Here is a 16,190-nt window from a genome sequence, read left to right as displayed (position 1 = left end):
TATCTGGCATACGACGAGAGGGAGGAGGGCTAGGACTGTATGTGATGTTCTTTACCACAGTACTTAATTACTTTTTAAAGATAATTAGATGTTTTCACCTTTCTTCATTATTACCTTTTCTAATAATTACTGAGATTGATCTTTTGAGAACTATTAAGAATTGAGGCAATGTTTTCACATTTCCAAGATTTATTTTCTGCATATTAAATCAATTATTAGTGTCTAATAGTAATTTTATGGTCCTGGAATCGTGCAAGAAAGTGTACCTGCCTGATTTTACTTAACATCTATAAAGTAATAATTTTAAAATTTAGAGTGTGCTATTAAGGAAAAGCGTTATTATTCATGAATCAGTTGGTAAGCTGGCGTCATTTTAATATGTTTTAACACAGTCCAAGGCAAGATCATACCTGTTGGGGTGGTGGTGGGAGAAATGTAGACTCATTTTTTAGGCTAGGCAACAGTAATCTAGAAGGCACTAACAGAAAAGAATGTCAGGTCATTGTGACTAACTAGTCAAGGTCTGCTTACCTATATTAGCTGCTTGTGTTTCACAGTTCTTGGACATATAAGCAAGGGAATAATAATTGAGAAAGTGATGATACTTTTTAAAAACAAATACTACGGGAAGACTTTTTCCAGTTTTGATGTCCATATTTAAAAAATAAAATAGTATATTTTTCCCTGAACTCTTAACAATGATCTTGAAATAAGATTTACAACATTTTTGTATTATGAGGCAAGGTTAAGAAGTTCCATCTGGACTGATTACAGAACAAAAAATTAAGAGATGATATCTCCACAGTTTCCCAATGCTTGTGAGGTGATTTCTGACAATAATGCTCACCTTAACCTTGACTCAGTGGCAGAAAAATGTTCAACAGTTGTAAGCTGCAGTTATGTATAATTGTGTAAGAAATAAGGCATGGACTATTACAGTGAGAATAATGAGCTCCTTGACTATTTAATCTAGGAATAAGGTGAATACTGTGTTACCAGAAGGTCTTATGTTAAAATTGGACATTTTTGTAGAATTATGCTGTAGCTTTTCTGACCTCAAAAGCTTGTTGTTTCATGTGAAGAAACTACTGTGAACTCAAGTGATAGAGCAGTATGGAAAGCATGATGTTCTGACTCAGATTGAAGTTACAGATTTGTTGGATTAAATTTGATGTGTTAATTGTGATACAGTAATAATTTATTGTTATTGGGTTTTGGCCTGTATATCTATTGATGTTGAATGCTTCCACAGGAGAATCTACATATCAAGAGAAACATTAATCTGCAATCCACTATTTCAGTTTTGAACATAAATTGCTCATTGAGACCATAGTCTTTGTTTTCAACACTACTCCAACCCATGTGTCCATTTCTTCTTATTGGAGAAGAAATATGATGAAATGTTGTGAGAGTTAATAGATTATATAGACTTCTAAAATAATTTCCTATATTTTGGCTGTTTAGAGCTCAAGTGGATTGATACAGTTAATCAGAAATTTCATTCTAACTCTGTACTTTTTGTAAATGGTATACAATTAGCTACAACGGGGGGCTGAACTTTTTCTCTCAGGCGCACTTTGTGTGTGCATGTATCAAGATTTATATAACCCAGTGTGTTCAGTATTTTTTCCAAAAGTTATGCCTAGTAGACCAATGCAGTTACATGTACTGCAGTACGGCCAAAGTGTGTATCACATTACTTTAAGGAAGTCATCTGTGTTTTTTTAACTTTCCTATCTTGGTATGAGATAAACGTCATGACCATGTTTATTGCAGCAAGTTGGAATTGAAAGTAAGTTTATGTTCTGATTGTTGTTCTTATTTTTAATCATATAGGGTTGCAAATGCAAAACTTAACAATTTTTCTCGACTGGAGCCCACATTTCACCTCCTTGGTGTACAATTTAATGAGAATGTGGCCCAAGACATCATGACAGGACAGCATGGAGCTGCAACAAAGCTTTTATATGAATTGTATATTGCTTTAGAAAAAAAGAGGAAGGCAAAACTCACTGGACTAGTCACGGAAGCAATGAGACCTGCAGCAACTGCAAAGCTTAAGTCTATTGAAAGTGTTTTGTATCGAGAGGTAACTAACTATGCCTATTTTATATAAATATATAGCATAAAAGGTATTTACATTTACATATAGGATAAAAGATATTTACATGTACCTCTCAAGCATGTTGAATGCTTCTCCTCCCCTCTTTCTAAATCTCCTATTCAAAACACAATACTTATATGGAAAAGAAGCAGTCCTTTGCTATGTCTTATACAGAGACAGTGGGATTACATGGTTTATCTGTGACTCGTGAGGATATTGATCATATGTGCTTTTTGTTCCTTTATTTTGGCTCATTCTGTGTTACCTGCTCTGTTTTAAGCTTTCTCCAGACTTAAGATACATATAGCAACAAAGGCTAGTAGTTGTTCAGCAGCTGCCATTTTACTCCTTTGATCAGTACAGATCGCAGACTTTATTGTGGTCTAGGTATCAACTTAGACTAATTTCCCCTCCAGGAAACCTATTTATAACTGTGGTGAGCTTTGTGCCACAGTGGTTTGGTTCCTTCTGTTGCAGGTCTCTCCATATATTTATACTACACTCCAGCCTGCAATAACCATATGCTGAGTAATATGAAGAGGTAAAAACAAAGGGGAAAGAGAGTATTTAAGAGGAAGTCAGTACTGATGTAGTAGATTCTGTTAAGGACATTCTTCTTGTCTTCCAACAGTAATGTTCAGCATGTGCAGACCATAATTTGTTATGGTGATATGGTTAGGATGAGCAATCTTTAAGAAGCTGTATTTCATTAATCAAATTCAACTAGGTGAAATTTCACAATTTTTTTTCTGGCATACTTCCTGAAAAACAGTCTACAAGCAGAAAGTTTACCAACAAGTGCAAGGAAAGTGGCAAACAGTTGAAACATCCCTTCACCTATAGCAGGATAACTTAAAGAAGACAAAGCAACTGAGAGTAGCTCCTGTCAATAGATAGGTTCAGAATGGCATTTCAATCGTAGGATAGTTGAGGTTGGAAGGGGCCTCTGGAGGTCACTTAATCCACCCTCCCTGCCCTATGAAAAGTCAGCTAGAGCAGGTTGCTCATGGATCTTGTTCAGTTGGGTCTTGAATATCTCCAAAGTTGCAGACTTCGCAGCCTGTCTGGACAAATTGTTTATTATCCTTTCAGTATTTTTTTTTCCTTGTGTTTAAGTTGAAGTTTCTGTATTTCAGTTTGAATAGAATAGAATGTAGTTCCAGTAGGAAGGGACCTACAATGATCTTCTAGTCCAACTGCCTGACCAATTCAGGGCTGACCAAAAGTTAAAGCGTGTTATTAAGGGCATTGTCCAAATGCCCCTTAAGCACTGACAGGCTTTGGGCATCGACCACCTCTTTAGGAAGCCTGTTCCAGTCTTTGACCACCCTCTCAGTAAAGAAATGCTTCCCAATGTCCAGTCTAAACCTCCCCTGGTGTGGCTTTGAGCCATTCCCATGTGTCCTGTCACTGGATACCAGGGAGAAGAGCTCAGCATCTCCCTCTCCACTTCCCCTCCTCAGGAAGCTGTAGGGAGCAATGAAGTCACCCCTCAGCCTCCTTTTCTCCAAACTAAACAAATTTTGGCATTGTTCAAGTTCAAATCTGCATGTTCTTTTCAATGGAGCTAGTCTTGTTTGTCTGAAAAATATTCAACCATGTTTAGATGTTCTGTGTACATTAACACAGGAAAACACGGTTTGAAATGACTATTGCAAAAATATAATACCATTTCTTACTGTTTCTGACTCTTCATTGCTTGATGTTTAATTTTAGCGTCTGAAAACTTTAACGCCACGTCAGGCTGATTTGCAACTGCAGCAGATTTCAGAGCAATTTGAAATAAAATCTAAGGCAATAGAAGATAAAATAGCTCATATACGTATTGCAGAACAACAGAAAGTTCAGAAGCTCCAAGAGGAACAAAGAGCCCAAGACATTGAAAAGGTGACTGCTTACTTTTTATAGACTTCTGAAGAAGTTTTTTCTTAAGGTCGTGTACATATGAGTTAGTTAAAGCCAGTGTGAATGCTTGTTAATTCTGTGCCACACAGTCACATTTATACAAAAACAAAGAAAAGCAGTATGCATGGCAATCATTAATATGTAGATACAAAGTCAATATACTGTTATAAGACCCTTGGCATCAATATTTAAAAATCACTTAATGTTAAATTGAGAGTTTTTGTGTGTTGTTGTTCATGGAAAATAGTTATATATTTGAAGATGTTTAAATTTCACAACTATATGTGTTTAAGGTGTCCTTGTAAAAGAGGTTTGTTACATTCTTCATTTGTGAAGAAAAGATGAAGCATTGTTCAAAAGCAGGAAAAAGACACAGGGAAGGGGACCTATAGTGGGTATGGCCTCAGAGCATCTTGTAGCTCTGTGTAGCTGTTCTAGTAAAGTAAAAAAGATAACCTAATTTCTTAAGGTATGAAAACACTCATCCAAAATACAGCCTGTAGTTTATATAGAGGAACTCGCCAGCTGTTCAAGGGGTTCAATGAAAGTGAAGTTGACTAATTTGAGAAGCATTTTATATATCTAATTAAAGGGAGAGAGTCTTGCTGTGGTTATTTAGCTGTTCTATTGCCACTGCATGAGCAAGAATGAAAAAAAAATGTCCCTTCATTATCTAGAAAATACAAGCAATATCCAAAATATTCAAAAGATTTTTTTAAAAAATTATTAATATCTTATTTGATATATTACATATTTATTTTTTTAATATCTTTGACTTTTTGTAGAAAAACTCTTTCTCCACTCAATTCCACCTTTAACTGCGTGCATCTGTAGTACACTTCTAACTAGTATAATTTAAATGTTTGTTACTTCTTAATCATCTGAGACTCATTGTTCAGTGGTAACATTACCTAATGGTACTCTCAGATTCTGTACCAGGAAAATGGTATTCTCAGTTTCTGTGCTGAATTCTGACCTGAAACAGGTACCATACTAGAGCTAGAATTTAATATGAGTCCTTAAATACCTATTAGGCACTGAGCACAAACTGTTTTTCTTTACAGATGTGCTTCTGTTGCTCCAGACTACTTGTTAATGCAGACATAGCATATATAGATGTACCATTTTTGGATAACTGTAGTTAAAAAATATATCTTCATCCTCGAATATTGAGAACATATACTAGTATATTGCTAAGCTGTCAGATTACTCAGAATGTAGAATGATTTAATTTAAAATGTATTTTACAACATCTACTTTTAAAATTGTGATTTACGAGTACAGTGACTGAGAATATTCTTAAGACAAGGTTTAACTGTGGATGAAAGATAAAGAATTTTTTGCTTTCATGGCATTTTAGTGATCCACTTGAATGAGAAAAAAAGAAAGAAAGAAAGAAAAGTAGTTTGTTCAAGCCCGGAGCCTGATAAGCTCTTCTACTTTTTTCCTGGAAAACTTTTTTCTTTATGGCATAATTACATTTACTTCATCAATATATAGGTAGCATATCAGGGCCATTTGGTGTATCTTGTTTCAACTTAAGTGTCTGAACACAAGATGTTGTATATTTAGCATCGCATAGGAAGAAGGAGACAAAATGAAATAATGGCCAGGATTCAAGCAGCCATTATACAGATTCCAAAGCCACCACCAAGCCACACCATAAAAGCTACTGAAGCCAAAAAATTAAACAAAAAAAGAGAAGCAGAGGTAACTATGATCTACATTCTTTTAATGTTAATTATATGAACTTGCAAAACATATTATTTCTGGAAGCATTTACACTTACAAATACTGTGTTTGCACCAACCAAAAGCTGCTGACACAACTGTTAAAATGATATAGACTCAACCGTTGAAAATGAGACTAAATATTAATTTGATTATGATTCTGCATTTGTTACTTAATAAAAATTTCGTTTGATAAGGGAAGGTTCTTATTGAATAAATACCATAGGTAGGTACTAATTTAATCGCTGACAGTATTTTAGCTTCTGGTCTACTGAGTAGAATATGTGAAATAAAAGCATTAATGTTTCTTTCATATTTGTGCGTGATGGAGTTTTGCACCATAATTTATGAACTCTTCTGTAACACACTATAGAACTCTCTGCTCTATCAAAAATGTTAGTAACAGCAAAAATTAGCAATAGACTTAGATCAAATCAAGAGATAATGTCAATGCAGCAATAAAAGAAATTTCACTATTATCTAGTGCTGAAGAGTACTTGGATTGTAATTTTACAGTTCATGGATTGTATTGTCATAAGGAGTGCAAATATTACCAGTTTCTACAACTGTGCAACCATGACAGATGTATTTAAATGTAGAATGTAGGAACACAGTTGCTTGAGTAACTATCAGGGATAAATTCAAGCTACTAAATCTAAAGCAGATCATAGCCCAGAATATCTTGTTTCAGATCCCTGAATGGTGGGAATTATATAAACAACTAGAGTCCTATGTAAAATAAGAATTATTTTGCAGAATTAAGAGCTGTAAAATCTTAGGATTTTCTGGCTGGTGGACATAGGAATCTAGGAAGAAGGGAGGGGAAAGGAAATGAAATGTAAAAGAAGGAAATAGTCTTGCCTGTTTTCTTGATCTAACTGATGCTTAAAATAATTTCAGCATAAATATTTCTGTTGTACTAACTTGACATAAAAATATTGCCCTAATACTTAGTCTGTTGAACCTTCCTTATGATGCTTTGTGAAAAGAAAAGAAACATTAAATTTTGTCTTATTTCTTAAGGACACATACAAGGAAATTAAAAAGTTTGAGAAGTCTGTGGCAGGAAATGCCTCTGCAGTACACAGCCAAGTCACTGGCAGGTAATGTTTGGATTTTGGGTTGTTAAGATTAGACAGGTTCCTACCTCAGATGCCTGTTATCGATGTAGACAGCTACTTGAGGGAAATGTAGTAGCTTGTCTAGTTTAAGCTGTGACTGTCCTTTGAGCAATTGTCCCACTAGCACTCCAAATATTCCAGCTCCAGCACCATTACAGTGTTTTTACCTTACCTTTAGTTGTAGTAGGGGCGGCTCAAGCTTCCTTCTCTCCTTTTTGCCATATATGCAGCAACAAAGGACACAAAGCGCATCTCCTTGTTCATTTCAGTCATTGAGTATGTAAGGTCAGTTAGACTTGCAGAGAGACAAGAATGGTTGTGGATATACATAAATGGTAACACATTTCAAAGAAAATATAGAGAAGTAGCCTTTCTACTTAGACTTATCTGTATGTTGATTTATTTGTGAATGATTTTCAGTAATAGTCATTCTGTCATCTTTAGTGATACATATACCATACTCAGAAGAGGTGGCACTCATGCATACTGCCATGTGTAAACAACCTGTCATTAATAGCTCTGCAAAACTGCACTCAGAATGTGTGGATATATTCAAGAGTATCTAATCGTTCTTTGATATTTTGTGAGCTATCCTAATTTCCTGTTTCTGCAGAATGTGGCTTCATAATAGCAAATGAACTAGTTGACTGTTGGCTCAAGTTGGTGCTGGAGCTCTCCTCTGGACTTAGTGGTCATTGTGGGGCACAGACACATGAAGAAGTAGCCACAGTGCCCACAAAGAGTGCTGCTGTCCGTTTGTCAGACTTGCACCTAACTATACAGGGATCTCTATGAAAACACCTCTAAGAACCATAATTCCTATAAAGTCAGTGATCTTTTTCTTTTTAATCTTTTCAATCAGCGATATACAAGAATCATTGCAAACACAGAAGTTGCAAGAAACAACTCTAGAAACTACAGCACAGACTGCAACTGAACTGTTAAATATTTATTCAGATGATGAATATATAAGGAAAATTCAAAAACGTTTAGAGGAAGATACGTTTGCTAGGGAACAACGAGAAAAGAGACGACGAAAAATGCTAATGGAACAGTTAATAGCATATGAAACTGAAGAGGTGAGAAAATGTATGCTGAAGTGTACAACTCATGCACAATTTAAGAATTTGCTTACAAATGTAAAAGAACAGTGTTTTTGGAGGGTTAAATAAAATTTGGAGGTGATAAAGGGAGATATATACACTTATCTCAGGAAATAACTTTTATACCAACTATTGTCTTTCCTTGGAAAATATGGAAGGTTGTCCATTCTTTCTCACCACCTTTATGTCATACTTCATTCTTATAAATCATAAAGGATCAAATGAAGGCAGCAGAGCTAAGGTTATTAAAATTTCATGGAAGTCCTGCCTTCTATTGCCCCCACCTTCCCGAAGTTGAGCTTTAAATTATCAAAATGTATACTGGTTCTGAAGAAGATACTTATTAAAAAGCAACAAATATGGCATTCCTTGGTTGAAAACCTCTATTTACAAATCTGTCATGTAAATTTTTTGATCTGGACTGAATGAATTCTGAAGTGGTTGTGTTGGGTGATATGAAGAATCAAAACACTTACTTTGCAGATCAGAGCTTTGATTTTTAATGTGTCTCTGGAGGATGTCTGTGTTGTGTCTAAAAATGGATGTTGCAGGTTATTCCATTTGAATCCTGTCCCATAAAGCATAAGGCTTTCCAGATTCCTCAGACACTCCTTATTCAAAAAGCAGCTCTTAGATTACTGGCTTCAGAGATCTTCTCTTTTGTAATGATTGTATCAAAACAGAAACCTGTAACTCACTGGGTTTCTATGATTTCTAGTTATCTTTTATCTTAGTGTTACACTGTGAATCCTTAACTTAGATCATATGTGTTGAATCCAGTATAGCTGAGCCTGTCTCCACTGCTGTTGCATAATAATACACTTCATATGTGTGGCATCTCTGAAAGGGAAAGTATGAAATTACATGTATATTTGTTTATTGGCTTATGATGTCTGGACATGTTTTTGGAGTTGTTAAGAAAAAAACCAAATTTGTTGGGGTAGGCATCTAGATGTTAGATGACTACTTAAGATCTATCCCAGACCTATATTCTATGAAAAACACCTGTAGTGGCTTAGACCAAGAGTCTGTCTATCCATGTGCTGTCTCCGAGTTCTCATTCAAAGATACTCTATATCATGTTCTTGTTGATATGCATAGGCCATGAAGAAGTTTTACAACCCAGTTGTCTGAAATCACTGTAGTCCCAAAACTTCCTCTTTACCTGCTATTAGCTGTTGCAGCCCCAGCACAACCCCAGCATCCTGAACTAGTGGTTCTGATAACCATGGCTATCAGCTGATTGCCATGTGGCCAGCAGCAATCACTGGGGCATTTGGTGGATACAGCAGCTCGAAGTCAGCAAAGCCAGCCAGTGCTGTCGAGACGTCAGACAGCTGGTCCATCTGTGGTTGTAGTACAACCCTTGTCAGTTTGAGATGGAGGAATTATTGCAATGTGCTGTCAATCAGACTCTCTCCAGTGAGGCTCCAAAACAAGGCAAAAGTAACAACAGTGTTCCTAACTTCTCAGGAAGAAAAATCAGTGTGGATATAGAAACAATCGAAGTCACAAACTGCAGGAATTAGAAGGAAAGACAAGTGAGCAGTTGACTGCAACAATATTCTGACCAGATCAGAGAATCTGTTTAGTAGTAATTTGGTTCTAAATTAACAGAGGAAGAGGTGTTTGGTTGGAATTCTGTGAGATTTCAAAAATTAGGTGTTGCTTGACTTAAGAGAAGTGTGAAGCAAAGTGAGATTATTTTCTTTAAAAAATAAATAAATATACATAGGAGTTGAAAATTACTTTCCTCCTCCATTAGACATTGAACTAAAAAGGATTTGCAGACTGAAATTGCAGCTTTCTTGTAGACATTAGGGTTAGATTTTTACCTATACTGCATAAAACTTGAACACAGGGCATGGGATCATTTAGAGCCAAATGAATTTCATCCCTTGAGAGTGCTTTAGTGTGTTTCACGTCCATAAGTATAAATCTCTACTAAATGAATCTTGTTTAAATTTTTGAGTTTTGGCACACTACAAGTTGGAGCCTGGGATTAAAAATACTTTACAATGACATGACACTCCTCTACGTGAAGCATGGGGTGATGCCGGTCAGATTTTCAGAGGCAGGAGTTGAAAGTACTTGACAGTAACATGGCTTCATCCCAGTTGTATCTTTGATCTCCACCATTTCAACAGAGTATTTGTTCTAAGCACTCATTTTTAAATACACTGTTCAGGTTTTATCTCTCTGAATTTAAAAAATTATCAGGAAGAAGTTACCATCAGCAATAAATTGGGAAGATGAAAACAGGAGGGGAAATGAATTGTTACATTGCTTGTCAACCAAATAGATTTATGTATGCTAAATTGTAAGTTTTGAAGATAAATTTTATGACTACACAACAGGACAGAATTGTTTCATTTGTATGTAAATGAAAAAAGGAAATGAAAAAATAGAAAAATGTGATATAGTAATTACGTATGAATAACATGAAGCGTAAACACATTAATATTTGGCCACTGGATGCCACTGTTGTCTCAAGTAGGTAAATGGAAAAAAAATGTGCATTATGCTTTCTCGGTAGTAATTTTTCAAATTATTACTATGGAGCAAGTCCAGAGGAGGCCACAAAGATGATCAGGGGGCTGGAGCACCTCCCCTATGAGGACAGGCTGAGAGAGTTGGGATTGTTCAGCCTGGAGAAGAGAAGGCTCCAGGGAGACATTATAGTGGCCTTCCAGTACTTAAAGGGGCTACAGGAAAGATGGGGAGGGACTCTTTATCAGGGAGTGTAGGGATAGGACGAGGGGTAATGGCTTTAAAATGAAAGATGGTAGATTTAGATTAGCTGTAAGGAAGAAATTCTTTACTGCGAGAGTGGTGAGGCACTGACACAGGTTGCCCAGAGAAGCTGTGGCTGCCCCCTCCCTGGCAGTGTTCAAGACCAGGTTGGATGGAGCTCTGAGCAACCTGGTCTAGTGGAAGGTGTCCCTGCCCATGGCAGGGGGGTTCAACTAGGTGATCTTTAAGGTCCCTTCCAACCCAAACCATTCTGTGATTCTATGTCCCTTTTATGATATTTATGATTTCTTCAGACACTGCACAGTACTCTGTGCAGAAGCTGACGTAAAATGTTAGGTCAAAACATAGGTTTACCATTTTATCTCCTGGTATGTCCAGAAGTTTCAGAATTTTTCAGCCTTAGGTTTTAGTACTTTGTCTATTCCTGTTTGTGTGAAAGATAGCTACCAATGCTTCACTTTGGTGTTCTGAATCCTAAATTAACCATTGTGTAGCTTTGAGTTAATTGCCTTTTTATATATTCCTGTTCCTCAAAAATTTCCTGCTGGTGCTTTTTAGGCCTACTCAGCATGTCAAATATTTGATCACTTAGAATATCGAAGTTCTCTACCTTTCAGTTAACAAAGAAGACTTCTCTTTTGGCTGCTCTGAAGTGTTCTAAAGGAGCATCTTCCCACTCCTTTATAAAGAACAAATTCACCTATATGAAGTGCTTTGATTTCTCACTGGTCCAACTACTTGCACTGTACAGTTGATGGTTTGAGTATGACAAATGACCACTCTTTAAGGGTGGTTCCGTCAATCCCCTGCTAATTAGGACTTAAACATCCATTTTCCTCTGGTGAAGTACTTATTGCTGTACTAATCCATTGTTAAGGATAAACAAGTAAAGTTTATTTACCTGGATAAGTAAATAAACTTGGAAGATAAGCAAGTAAAGAAAATAGTGAAGGATATTTAGTTTTAATAGGAAGCAAAGTCTGTGCATCCTCTACTCTTCTTTGAAATGCTAATGAAATACTAGGTCCAAAGAAGCAGTGGATAGAACTGAGGCAGCAAAGAGCATCATTTCTCCTTTTATTGCCTTGACTTCATGAATGTAAGAGAAAAATGGACAGATTAACTCTTCAGTAAACAGTGCTACTGGAAATTTGTATCACCTATACTATATCAAATGACACATAGCATGAATACAAAAATATAAAGTGCACATGAAGTTGTTACTATTGCATAGTTTTCCATTTCAGTTACATGCATAATGATAATTCTGTGCATAGAAAAATAGTGTACAAACAGTACACTACAAATAGAGTACAAATAAAACGCATTCAAAATTAGATCCTCATTTTGTGGTAAGCTATGTAGAGAGACAATATTTTGTGCAGGTGAAGTACTCTGGGATTAAAACCTGAGATGACCGCATCTTTGCCATTAGAGCTATCATGCAGTGTCATGAGATTCAGTGCTAGGAAAGGGGAGTGCAAAGCTCACATTTTGGCTAAAATAAGGAAAATGTTGAGGGATTTTTATATGTTTAGTCTTTTCGAGTCACCAGTATTTAACTGGAATGTACTATATTCCCCGCAATTGTAAAGGTAAAGAGACTTAAAAATATGGAGAGAATTTTGTTTGAAAAATATTGGCTTCTCCCTAACATCAACATTAAAGATCTAAATTAATTAGAAAGTTGTTGTTCTTATTAGTGCAATTAAAATAGCCAAATTTTGCAGCTTTGCATTAGAAATCTGTTACAGATGTCCTGGTTGCACTGTGTAGCACAGATCTAGAAATCTTTGTAGAGTTCTTTCATAAATGATATGATAATATGTAATAAAGTTTGATTTTTTCATTTATAGGTGAATTTATGTAATGTGTTCTGCCCTCTCTGTCACAGGCAGCTGATGAAAAATAAACCAGATTAAAAGAAAATAGAAGCGATATTTTAATTTGGTTTGGTTTTTTGTACTACTACTAACTGCCTTACCTGTTCCACTGTTCTTAGGAAAATTAATTTGAAATCCTCAGATCAGTTCCCAATTTAGGTCCTTAAATTTTAATATATTTCATAGCAGTTTTGCTACATCTGAAACAAACGTCCAGGGAATCAGAAATTTCCTCTTAAAATTCTGCTGTAGGAATGATATTTGGCAATGGGGCTTGAAAGGCAACCTTTTGCTTAGAACTCAGAAGTAGTTCTGGACTGTGAATGAAGTGAGGCAAAGCTTTAGATGCCAAGAACAGTCTAGAGAAGTGTAGTAGTGAGAAGATACTATTATGTTTTGACAAGTATTTTGAAAAGTAGCAGTCTACAGTCCTTAAAGTGTCCGTGCACATCAACTGTGCTTCAAGCACTGGTTCAGAATTGTTTTCTTACAGTACCAAATATGAGGTTCTATTCATGTCCCAGTTAAACCACTGAAATTGTTAGCTGGAAGTCTTGTATCTTCCTCTGTTCTGAATGCTTCCTTATATTCCCAGTCTCCTGAATGGAGGAGAATGGAGAACGTAATTACCCAAATCCAAAGAAAGAAGTAAAAAGTTCAAACCTGTAAGAGAATAGACTGGATGAAGAATCCAGCAGAGTATGGCTGAGAATGGGAACTGGTGAAGAGCAGGGATAAGTTAATGATTTGAGGAAAAGGTATATCTTTACATACAGAAATCAATTATTTGAAATATGCAGCAGTTTCTTTACACACAGGAAATATCCAAGTTAAATTTGAGTTAATCTGAACAAATGTTTTTACTGAATCTCAGTTAAGACATATTTAGAATTCACTTCTATAGTTCTACGTTCTTACATTGTTTGCAAAAATAGTACTCATAAATAGATATGTATCCAGATTTATGTATCAAATGAGCAGGTAAATGCTGGTATATGACTCCATTCATAATTCTCCTATGAGACACTGATGAGATGTCTGTGAAATAGTTTATAAGCTGTGCTTAATACTATTATTTGTTGTCTTTTAGAAGGCTTACCAGGAGGAGCAACTTATTTACAGACTAATGAGACAATCTCAACAGGAGCGGAGGATTGCTGTTCAACTCATGCATGTTCGACATGAAAAAGAGATGTTAAAACAAAACAGAATTTTCAGGGAAAAACAGTATGAAGAAAGACGACTGAAAGAATTCCAGGAAGCTCTTGATAGAGAAGCGGTAAAAGATTATTTGCTCCCTGAATTGCTGCAGGACTGTTACAGTACTTTCCTGTTATAAATGAAATTTGTATTGTCAACTGTTAGAATTCAGGACTTTTCTAGGGGCAGGGTGATTTAATGATTAATATATTCTTTAAGGGGTTAATATATTCTATAAGGGATAAAGCTGAGCAACTTAAAGTCTGATTTTGATCTTTTCTTCCAAACTAATATTAACTTTGTAAGAACATCTTTGTATGCTGAGTTTAAAAGGCACTGTCTTGCAGAGGCAAAATGACAAAAGACAATGACATAAGATCTTGTTTCAAGACTCATGTTTTTAATTTCCTTTAGATGTAATCTTTTAACATCCATTTTTGACAAATGCTGGAGGAGATTCACTCAATTTCTACCTTGGAGCTGATTAGTAAATTAAAAGGACTTCTAATCCTGTGGCAAACTGCCAAGTGCTATGCTCATAGTAGGCCGTAATGTGATGGTAGAAATCTTATGTTGCTTCTGCCAAAAACAATTAGCAGCTCCACATCCTCCAACACTGCTGGAGTCCTATGTAATCAGCAGCTATATCTCTTAATTACATCTCTTTCAGTGCACTTTTTGCCAAAACGAACACACCATCACATGAACTACTGATAATTTTCTACCATGTCCAGAAATCTTTCTCAAAGATTGAACAGCATCAATAATATCAAATTATTTGCAGATCAGAATCTTGTAAGTTAAATTACTTGACACATACTCTAAATGAGTATTCCATTGTGGGTTTCAGTGGAACTAAGCCTTTACCAATGCATCTGCATAGTTGTTCCTTAGAAAGAGTAGAGAGCATCATTTCATGTTTCCCTGCCCTCTAAGCACTGAATATGTTCTCAATCTGTTTGTCATGAAAGAGGTAATATATTTCTCCTTTATTTCATTATATTTTAGCAGTTAAAAATCAAACAAACTGGAATTTATAGAATGAATAAAATTTTTTTAGATTTGTCTCTGTGTTAATCTTTCTGCTGGCTATCCAGCTCTGGTGAGAGTCTAGCTTTTTTCATTTCCTGACTTAAATGAGCAAGTTAATTTTCTTTTCCAGGACTGTGCACTTCTGCACTTTCATTTTCTTTACAATCTCAAATTTGCTCTTTAAAAAAAATTCTAGGCTCTTGCAAAACAAGAAAAAATTGCTTATGAAGAACAAATTATCAAAGAAAGAGAATGCCATGAGAAAATTGCAGTTGAAAGAGCTCAGGCACGTTATAAAAAGCATTATTCTATATGTTCGGAAGTGGTTGACCAAATCATTGATTTGTCCACAAAAGTAGGAGAATATCGTCTACTGACAAACAAGTGAGTATGATAGCTGTTAGGCAAAAATAACAGCTGTTAGGTAGCTGTTAGGCTTCATTATTCAGACTGGTTTAAAAACCATAACATCTTATGTAGATTCTCAAACATCAAACTTTCGTGTGAGAATGTGCTGATATGTAATACAGGATGAACTAATGCTAAAGCCTTAGCATAATTTCTTGAAAACTCAAGTAACTTGAATCCTTAGGAGACCGAGATCTATTAGTTCTACAGCCCTAGAACTACTGATCGCCTTTTTTGTGAACAAATTCCTTAGTTTAAAAGTTAAAAACTGAGTGGTGCTCATCTCATTCTCACAGATATCTCCACGAGCTGAACACTTCCTCAGTGTAATATAAACAGAATGAATTTCCTAAGACATATCAACCTTCCTGGACTGTCCTAAAAGTAGCAACTCAGTCCAAAATCTTACAACTCGTACATGCTGTGATTCCTTCTTCTGATGTGCCCTAATTGCACAGGGTTTCTGAGAAGGTCCTAAAAAAGCAGTAACCTCCAAGTGCCTGTGCTGTAGGAGTGTTTCGAAAACCACAGAGTGGTGGGGTGTTGCTGTTATTCTTTCATTAGTATTCAGTGATTAGACTATGGGGTAAGGCTTACAGCATGAGAAAGTATGCCAAAAATCTTCATTGTCTTTTAGTGTAATTCTATCTTAAAATAATAAAGCCGTAACCATATGAGTACATATGATTATATTTTATGGAAATTATGTAAATTTAGGCCTAGTAAGTACATGATAAAATAGTCAGCCTAGACATAGTTTAGTGACGATTTGATGATTGCCTTGTCTGACACAGTCATGGTTCCAGTGTAAGCTAATGTCACATTTGCTTGTACTGAGTGGTGCACAATACGTGCAGATATTTGAAATATCTTTCTGAAGTATGCATGTCAAGGTTGTATCTGCATTTACTTTCACTATAGGTGTGCTTTGTCTGTCTTTCCATGCACTT

At 35.8% G+C, this 16,190-nt stretch overlaps 1 protein-coding gene across 1 annotated transcript in view; it reads left to right on the top strand.

The window, feature by feature from the left end:
• SPEF2 (sperm flagellar 2) overlaps nt 1–16,190 on the top strand; it is a 62,792-nt gene that overhangs the window by 9,075 nt on the left and 37,527 nt on the right. Inside the window, exons 3-9 of the mRNA XM_074856939.1 lie at nt 1,837–2,089; nt 3,821–3,991; nt 5,582–5,719; nt 6,763–6,794; nt 7,723–7,939; nt 13,691–13,879; nt 15,029–15,216. Coding sequence (XP_074713040.1) covers nt 1,837–2,089; nt 3,821–3,991; nt 5,582–5,719; nt 6,763–6,794; nt 7,723–7,939; nt 13,691–13,879; nt 15,029–15,216 — 1,188 coding nt within the window. The remainder of the gene's footprint in view (nt 1–1,836; nt 2,090–3,820; nt 3,992–5,581; nt 5,720–6,762; nt 6,795–7,722; nt 7,940–13,690; nt 13,880–15,028; nt 15,217–16,190) is intronic.

Source organism: Strix uralensis, chromosome Z (genome assembly GCF_047716275.1).
Source record: "Strix uralensis isolate ZFMK-TIS-50842 chromosome Z, bStrUra1, whole genome shotgun sequence".
Taxonomy (NCBI): Eukaryota; Metazoa; Chordata; class Aves; order Strigiformes; family Strigidae; genus Strix; species Strix uralensis.
Note: the sequence above shows the minus strand (reverse complement) of the source record. Positions and strands in the feature narration are given on the sequence as shown.